The following is a 9169-nucleotide window of genomic DNA, read 5'->3' as shown; positions in this document are numbered from 1 at the left end:
GGGGGCTGCTCTCGCAAACCCAGCTCTAGCCAAACCGTTGACAGCGTCAACATACCAGCCCGAGAACTTGAGACCCGACCGTACACCCGGGCTACGGCCAGCTCGCATGAGGGAACGACCAGACCAGCCGAAGCATTGCGCGAGGCGTTAAGACCTCGGAGGAGTCAAACCACTCCTCCGAGGCCTCGGGGGCTACACCCGGCGGGTGCGCTTGCGCGCACCCACCGGAACAAAACGCAACCGAGAAAGGCTGGTCCCCTTGCAAAAAAGTGCGACGAAAGCCTCCAAGTGAGTGCTAACACTCCCTTCGAGGCTCGGAGGCTACTGTCGGGGACCATAATTAGGGGTACCCTCAAGGCTCCTAATTCTCAGCTGGTAACCCCCATCAGCATAAAGCTGCAAAGGCCTGATGGGTGCGATCAAGTCAGGGATCAGTCCATTCGAGGGACTCGATCATGCCTCGCCCGAGCCTAGCCTCGGACAAGGGCAGCCGACCCCGGAGGATCTCCGCCTCGCCCGAGGCCCCCCTCCAGCGGCGAACACGTTCCCGGCTCGCCCGAGGCCCTGCCTTCGCCAAGAAGCAACCCCGACCAAATCGCAGGAGCATTTAATGCAAAGGTGGCATGACACCTTTATCCTGACGCGCGCCCCTCAGCTGACAGAGCCGAAGTAACCACCGTCACTTCGCCGCTCCACTGACCGGTCTGACAGAAAGACAGCGCCGCCTGCGCCGCTCCGACTGCGGTGCCACTTGACAGAGTGAGGCTGACAGGCAGTCAGGCCCGGCCACACACCATAGGAAACTCCGCTCCGCCCGACCCAGGGCTCGGACTCGGGCTAAGCCCCGGAAGACGGCGAACTCCGCTCCGCCCGACCCAGGGCTCGGACTCGGGCTAAGCCCCGGAAGACGGCGAACTCCGCTCCGCCCGACCCAGGGCTCGGACTCGGGCAAAGCCCCGGAAGACGGCGAACTCCGCTCCGCCCGACCTAGGGCTCGGACTTGGGCTCAGCCCCAGAAGACGACGAACTCCGCTTCGCTCGACCCCAGGACTCAAAATCCGCCCTGGCCTCAGCCAACGGCCTCCGCCTCACCCGACCTAGGGGCTCGGACTCGGCCTCGGCCACGGAAGACGGACTCGACCTCGACCTCGGAGGAGCCTCCACATCGCCCAACCGAGGGCGCGGACCGGCCACGTCAACAGGAGGCGCCATCATTACCCTACTCCAAGCTGACTCAGGCTACGGGGAACAAGACCGACGTCCCATCTGGCTCGCTCCGCCAGATAGGCGATGATGGCGCCCCGCACGTTCCCTGACGATGGCGGCTCTCGGCCCCCTTACGGAAGCAAGAGGACGTCAGCAAGGACTCGACGGCCCCGACAGCTGTCCCTCCGCCAGGCTCCAGCACTCCTCCGATGGCCACGACATCACACAAGCCGGGCGCCAAAATCTCTCCGGCCGCCACGATGGCGTGTACTTAGGGCGCTAGCTCTCCTCCGCTAGACACGTAGCACTCTGCTACACCCCCCATTGTACACCTGGACCCTCTCCTTACGCCTATAAAAGGAAGGACCAGGGCCCTCTTAGAGAGGGTTGGCCGCACGGGGACGAGGACAGGACGGGCGCTCGCGTGAGGCCGCTCGCTCCTTCCCCCGTGTGGACGCTTGTAACCCCCTACTGCAAGCGCACCCGACCTAGGCGCGGGACGAACACGAAGGCCGCAGGATTTCCACCTCTCTCACGCCCATCTCCGGCCACCTCGCTTCCCCCCTTCGCGCTCGGCCTCGCGTCGACCCATCTGGGCTGGGGCACGCGGCGACACTTCACTCTTCGGCTCAGGGACCCCCCGGTCTCGAAACGCCGACAGTTGTGTTCACAAGAACTCGCTTCAAAACTACTTAGTCACACTAACACTTTAATAACCAAGTTTGTGGCTATGTAGTGTTTGATTTTACAGGATCACCTATTCACCCCCCTCTAGGTGCTCTCAGTAAGGTTGCAAAATTCAAGTCTCTATGATCTGAAATCGGATATGTGTGTTGCTCTTCATCAGATTGATAGTTATATTTAACCTACCTAAACATTGACAACCCTTGTCCTTATCACTCTACCTCCTCCTCTCCTCTTTCACAATGTATGTTTCCCTCTCAACTAATCACTAACCAGCTCCACCACATTCTCCCTCGTGGCCTCCTTCTATGGTAACTTTGATCGCTTTGGCTACCTAGCCGATGTTGACACCCTTTGCCACAACACGCTACCATGGACACCCTAACAAAAAATGACAGTGACACCAAGTTCTAGCCCATGACACAATCATGTAGGATGTTCGCACATGGTTCATTCTTGTTTTCAACTCTCCCTCTCTTAAGACATTCACATGCCTTTGCCATAACCGTATTAAGGCGCATGCGACATGGTGGGGGCGTGACCAATTTGGTGGTAGAGCGGCGAGCCATCGCTAGCCAGATGTGTAACCACCACTAACCAAGTGTGTCATGGTGGTGGAGACGTAGGCGGATCGGTGGCGGAGCGACAAGCCATTGCCAACCGGATGCGAGTCAGGGAAGAAGGGGAAAACAAAGAGAAGGCGTAGCCACCGCTGGTCGAATGTGGCACGGTGGCAAGAGCGTGATCATATCTAGGATGGAGCACCGAGACACCGATAATCAGGTATGGGGCAGGGATGTAGAAGGGGAAAACATGAAGGATGAGGAGGAGGAGGAGGAGGAGCAGGGCAAGCGAGGCTTAGAAAGGGCGCGCCAGATGTAGGGATGAAGTGGTGATGGTGTGAGTGGTCCCAAGGAACGGTGGATGCAAGACCTTCACCTACTTGAAACGAGTAGAGAAATAATATTGTCTTTACTAGAAGGTACTTTTTGTGTTAATTGGCTCTAGGACACTATAACCATTAAAATAGTATTATTTATGAGTGGATATGAAAGAAGTTCAAAATAACCAAAATACCCCCGTTATTATAGTACAACCCTTATTTCTTAAAAAAAGTTTTGCAGATAAAGTCAACCAAAAACTATTCTTATACAAAACTGTATAGTTCAATGAGATCTATAACTCTCTCTATATCTTTATAGTTGTCGAGTTTTCGTTTGAAAACTATGTATTTTTTAAAATCTTTTTTAGAATTCTTAGATTATGAAATTTAGAATTTTAATGAATGACCTTGGGTGTTGACATGGAACATATACATGTTGCAATTATCAATATATATAACTTTATATTTGATAACTTTTTAAGTTGAAGTTATTTGTTATCCTAAATACTTATTTTAGTTTCTTAGATTTTGAATTCTAGAAGATAGGAATTTCAAACGACTTCATTTACACGATCTATACCGCCAAGGTAAGAAAACTTGAATTTCAATTTTAAAAATATAAAATGGTAAGATGAATAATAGATTATAAATGACTTTTCGACAATTCTAAACTTTAAGTTTTGAGCTCTTGGAAATTAAAAATATTTTTCCCTTAATACTTGTTAAATAACTAAAAGTTGTAGATATCACTGAGTGCTATAATTCTAATATAAAGTTCGATTTTTATCTGATTTTACATGCAACATTCATAAAATTTTATTAGATAAATATGAAAACGGGTAGTGTAATAGTCAGGAGGAGCATTTTTTTGTCGCTTTTTAACCTTCTCCCTTCCTCCAAGTTCTAAATAAAATCATTTCAGTAGCTATATGGTGTCCAATAGCTAGCTAATTTAAAAAGTACTTTTAGTAAAGATGGCATCGAGTAGTGGCAATCAACAAATACCATCATTAAACAGTGTGTCCTTGAGCAAATTTGCCTACACTACACCTACTCTTTTCGCTGCGACAGCTAAGCCGCCGGTGGGTCAAATACTACTGCCTACATATGTAGGGCGCGCCGTCTGCCGACAGCGGCCGGGCTTGCTTCAGGCGGCGAAGCACGAGACCGCCCGATGAGTCATGTCACGCAGCCCCGCTTACTCGATGGCGACGGCGGCCGGCGGTAAAGAAGCCCCGGAGGCCGGAGGGATTCGATAGTTGCGGACGATGCCTACGATACGCCACTCTTTTACTACGTGGGCGTAGGCAATCATACGTACTGATGTACTCCAGTACACCAATACTAAGCTAGTACGTGAAGCACATGTATGTACGGCAGCTAGCCAGTAGTGACAGGCAGCAGCAGTTGATTTAAAGGCAAGAGATGGTTCAAACCTAGAGAAACGGGAAGTGCTCCAGGGGGAGGACTATCGCTATCCGAAAGATGCCGGGCCACCGGCGATCCCGTCTCTCTCCAACCCAAAGGCAAAGCGGGTGGGGCTAGGCTCCTGATAGCCACGGCAAGGGCCCGAGAGAGAGAGATAGGGCGTGTTCGGCTGGCTACAAGCCGACACTGTTGCAGCTGTTTGGATTGCTGCAGCTGCAATCCATAGAGAGAAAAATACTGTAGAAGCCGCAGCCGCAGCCGGATTGCAGCCGCAGCAAGCCGCAGCGAACAAGCTGATAGACATCCACCCCCCCTCCCCCCCAAACCCAACCAAAGGACACCAATCTCTAGGCTTAACTCTGGCCGTGTCGGGACAACTTTTTGAACAACGATCTCCTCGTCGGGATCCCCTGCCCCCGCCACCGCACCAAACACCGACTCCCCCCACGCCTCGTTTTGCCTGCGCGTACGTACTGACGTCGTCGACCGTCGGCGTCGGGTTGCGCGGGGCGCTCGTGCGTCGTGCCTGTCCGCTTGTTTTTTCTGCCGTCTTATTTTAAACTCCTCTCTGGCCCCACGCAATGAGCGAGCGGGAACGCACACGAAGCACAAGGCGTCACAGACCCTGTCAGGATTCCAGCATCGGGCTGCTGCCAAATCATGCATGGACTGCTTGGATAAGCGTTCATCCAGCGACAGTATCCACGTACGTAGTATGCTGCACTGCTTACTACGTAGTACGTATCCACCTATATAGTATAGTCATCATGTAGCACTACTACAAATACTTTGCATCCGTAGCATAGACAGAGACAGACAGATAGATAGATTAATCCAACTCCAAAGTTTGCCGGACATGATATTAGCAAGGAAAGGAAAGGAACGGAAACACACCAAACACGGCCACTGGCCGCAGCATTGCTTTGGAGGCGGTCGTGCCGGCGCTTTGGCCGTTACTACCAAGCAAGGCAGCAAGCATACGGAATGCCGCCGGAGGGGTCCACATGCATGCATATGGCTTTCGCTTTCTTTCTCTGGCACGGCTGCCTCCTTTGACTTGGCAGGGGGAATTACCAGCAGCTTAACGCAGCGTTGGCGCAGTTCCAGCAGTGTCGCCTCATCGATATAGGGGAAAGGAAAAAACATTCGTACACAGCAAACACAAAGGAGAGGAAAACCCGAACAAGAAAAAAAGAAAAGAAAAGGGGAAAATAAAAGAAGCGCCCTCCCTACTAGTCCTACGACCACGACTAGCGGCAGCTGCTGCAGGAGAAGAGGGTGGCAACTGGCATGGCATGGCATGCGTGCCCTACAGTGCAGCAACGCAGATTTGCGAATGATCGGGACGGGCGGGCGGGCGCCTAGCTAGCTACAGCCCTGGGATCCGTATCGGATCCCCGTAGCTGGCGGTCCAGGGGCGATCCTGGGTTTGCGTGCGTGGAGGTTGGTGCCAAAAGGCGGGATCTTCTATGCCTGACCGCGACTGTTCCTTGGACCGATGATCGGATTCGATTCGACGCGGCACTTTTGATGGGAGCATACTAGTTAGTCCGGCTCCGGCCTCCGGGCGCGCGGGCCATCATGGCACGGCGCCCCGCCCAAATTATATCATCGGCTACCCCGGGCAGCCGCGCGCGCCCGTCTTTTCCTGTGTTCCCTCGCTCCCTCCCTGCTCATCCTCCCTCTTCCTGCCGCTTTGCTCTTTTGCTCCTTTTGATTTGGTTTTGCGTCGCTTGCCCCGTTGCTTGCTCCTCTTCCCTTCTCTCCACTCCACTCCCTTGTTTTCTTCCTTCCTTCCTTTCTTTCTTTTCTTTCTTTCGATACGGCCCCCCGCTTTAGTTTCGTTCCTCTTTTTTCCCTCTCTCTCTCGGCCCCCTCCGATCCTCTTTATTTTATTGTTGGCATTTGGAAGCTCGGTGTATAGCGCCGCTCCGTGTCGCGTCGTTGATTCAATCATGTGCCCAAACGTGCAGCTAAGTGTCCGTCGGCGGCGGCACCCGCCCGGCTTTTACTACTCGATCGAGATCCCGTTCAAATGAGATCGCGGATCCGTCGCGCTCTGCGTGTCGTACTACGTACTGTAGGGGTACGTAAACATGACTGTTCACAAGACAGCAGTACACCATCTGCGCTGCATGCATGCATGCACGCGCACGCTTCGGAGCAGCCCAGATTGGATAGGATCGGATCACGCGGACACGTTGCGTGTTAGCTGTGGCTCTGGCTGCCGAGCGCGTGGCGACGGCAATAACGTCGGCCCGGCCGATCCTGTCATCACCGATATTGTGTCATCGCGTTACACAGGGATGACGTCCGTCTACCTTGACCCATGACGACGAAAAACGAAGGGAGACACGTACGGACCGGAGACCGACCAGCTAGCTAGCCGATGCAGCGCGCGCGCGCACAGACTCTCGCTGCGCTGCTTGCAGTTGCAGCTTTCTTCACCGAACGCTAACGGATGGACGACGACGCATGCATGGCATGCATGCCGCCGACCTGACACGCATCGATCTCGTTGTTGCTGGCTGGCTCATCAGCTTGGGACGGCCATCCGTCCCACAGCGAGCGAGGAGAGGACGAAGCCACTGCCATGGCAGCCGCGGCAGGACAGGAGGCACGGACGGACAGATCGAACTGTGCCCCTCGTGATCGGCGAACTCGACTCCAACGCGCGCAGCAGCAGCAGGGCAGCAGCCGTAGTCCTGCTACCCCGGCCGGGCGCGCAGCACAACATAGCCATCTGAGCTCCGGCGTGGCCTCATTCGCTCGGCCTCTCCCCTCCCCTCCCCCCGTAGTCCTCCACGTCCCCATATGTGCGTGGGAGACTGTTCCCGGTTTCACGTGGCCTCGCTTTTGACCGGGCGGCCACACCGCTCTTTGACCGCCCCCAACACAAGCAGAAGCAGGCAACAAGGCAAGGCAGACATCCGCCTCGCGTCCTTTTTTCCTCTCTAGCTAGCCCGCGGCGCGCGCGTTTGCATCGCGCGTCGCGCCCCGGCCGGAATCCCAAATCTGGCGGGGCACAGGCGCTGGCGGAGACAGGCCGGCCGGGGGAGCCCCACCGCCACGCCAGCCGCTATACCCTACCCACGTCGCCGCTATAAGAACCCGAGGAGCGCCATGCCCTGCCGCCCCACATCCACACGCCAGCCAGCCACAGCGTCTCGCCAGTTCGCCACGCCCACCGCGCATAGCACGAGCTGCTTGCGTGCTAACCGTAGCGCTTGTGCTTCGTGGACAGCCAGTTTCCGAGGAGAGACATCCCCTCGATCTCCTATTCTCTTGTCCTTCTCCAAGCCGCTCTCCTACTATATTATTAATCACCCCGGCACCAGCGCGGCCACCACCACCACTTGAAGGGCTTGTAGTAGCCAAGCCAACTCGATCGCTGGAGTACAAGCTAGCTCTGTCTGATCCATCCGTCCATCCATCTGCGACCAGTCAAGATGCTGCACGAGGCGGCGCCCTGCACGTGCGGGCTGCTCTACGGCAGCTGCGGCGGCGGCTGCTCGCTGCTGTTCGCCGCAGCCGCGGCGGGGGCGGACCACTACTATAAGCACTGCGGCGGCGGCGACGGGGAGGCCTTCAGCGGCGGGCTGTACGGGGGCTCCGTGGACTGCACGCTCTCGCTGGGCACGCCGTCCACGCGCCGCGCCGAGGCCGGGGCGGCGGCCCGCGCGCCCGCCGGCCTGCACAGCTGGGAGGCGCCCGCTCCCAGCTGCAACGGCGGCAGGCAGCAGGAGGCGCGCGGCGCCGAGGCGGGCGCTCGCCGCTGCGCCAACTGCGACACCACCTCCACGCCGCTCTGGAGGAACGGGCCGCGCGGACCCAAGGTACGTAACGTGACGTGCGTGGGCCGCGAAGCGATGCCATGCAATGCAATGCATGCATTTCGTTACTAGCACACACACACACGCTCGCTGTCGATCCTAATCGAAGTAAGCGACTAAGCGTACATATCCATTTCGATCTGTTGCTGCGTGCAGTCGCTGTGCAACGCGTGCGGGATCCGGTACAAGAAGGAGGAGCGGCGCGCGGCGGCCGCGGCGGTGGCGCCGGCGGCGGACGGCGGGGTGGACTACGCCGCCTCGTACGGCGGGTACGCGCGGCAGCCGCAGCAGTGGGGCTGCTACGGCCCGGCGGCGGCCGTGGCGAAGGCGGCGTCCCTGGGCATGTTCGGCGTGGACGCCGCGGCCGAGGTCGTCGACGGGCCGTGCCTGCCGTGGGGGCTCGGCGTCATGCCGTCGTCGCCGGCGTTCGGGGCCGTGCGGGAGATGCCGAGCCTGTTCCAGTACTACTAGGTACACTAGTACCACAGCTAGCTAGCGCCTAGCGGGGATGGTAGGCTGCAACTCCACGTCCGAAGTCGGAAGTCCCCCCTTTTTCTCTTTCTCCTCTTTTGGTAACAACAGGATGCTTGCACTTCTTTTTGGAAGCCATGACCATGAGACGATGCTGTACTTTGACCACCAACGAGCCAAACCTGCATCAAAAGCCGAAGCTGAAATGTGGATCAATCCGATCTCTCCAAGCCCGGCCGCGCGCTCTCATCTCCTCTTTTATTTTTCTTTTTTTCTTCTGCACTTGCTGCAAATTTTCCATTCATTATTTGTAGCGCGTACTTCACCAAGCTCTAACATGCGTAGCACTGTACTTTGAAATGTGCAAGTTTTCCTGTTTGAATCTTGATGCGTGACGATGCATATGTGGCTGATGAAGTGGCCTAGCCGCGCGCTCCGTATCTGAATGAAACTCACAAACCTCGGAAGTTTTCTTGCTCCATATCTAGCAAGAAGTTGTCATGTTTCCAATGTGCAGTATTGCCCGGCCTGCTGGTCCCTTCTTTGGTGACCATGATTGGGTTCCTTGGGGACACCGTGCACAGCTGGCTAGATTTGCACCTTTTTGCTGGGGCCAACGGTCAATCATCGGTAGCTGCATATGTTTCGGGAATCGGGGCCCACG

The 9169-nt window shown here is 56.0% G+C and overlaps 1 protein-coding gene across 1 annotated transcript; it reads left to right on the top strand.

Annotated features, from left to right (window-relative positions):
- The first annotated feature begins 7234 nt into the window (after window positions 1-7234).
- Window positions 7235-8922, top strand: LOC103651395 (GATA transcription factor 15). Its single transcript, XM_008677030.4, has 2 exons — window positions 7235-8037; window positions 8191-8922. Exons 1-2 carry the CDS (start codon window positions 7651-7653, stop codon window positions 8503-8505), a joined length of 702 nt encoding a protein of 233 aa, XP_008675252.1. The 5' UTR covers window positions 7235-7650; the 3' UTR covers window positions 8506-8922.
- The last annotated feature ends 247 nt before the right edge of the window (window positions 8923-9169 follow it).

The sequence above is a fragment of the Zea mays genome, chromosome 3 (genome assembly GCF_902167145.1).
Source record: "Zea mays cultivar B73 chromosome 3, Zm-B73-REFERENCE-NAM-5.0, whole genome shotgun sequence".
Classification (NCBI taxonomy): Eukaryota; Viridiplantae; Streptophyta; class Magnoliopsida; order Poales; family Poaceae; genus Zea; species Zea mays.
The sequence above is the reverse complement of the archived record's forward strand: the minus strand, read 5'-3'. Positions and strand labels throughout refer to the sequence as shown.

Excerpts from the sequence above, each read along its gene's own strand:
- LOC103651395 (XM_008677030.4), top strand. The coding sequence starts at position 7,651 with ATGCTGCACGAGGCGGCGCCCTGCACGTGCGGGCTGCTCTACGGCAGC. Across the intron at positions 8,038-8,190 it reads ACGGGCCGCGCGGACCCAAG|TCGCTGTGCAACGCGTGCGG; the intron begins GTACGTAACGTG and ends TGCTGCGTGCAG.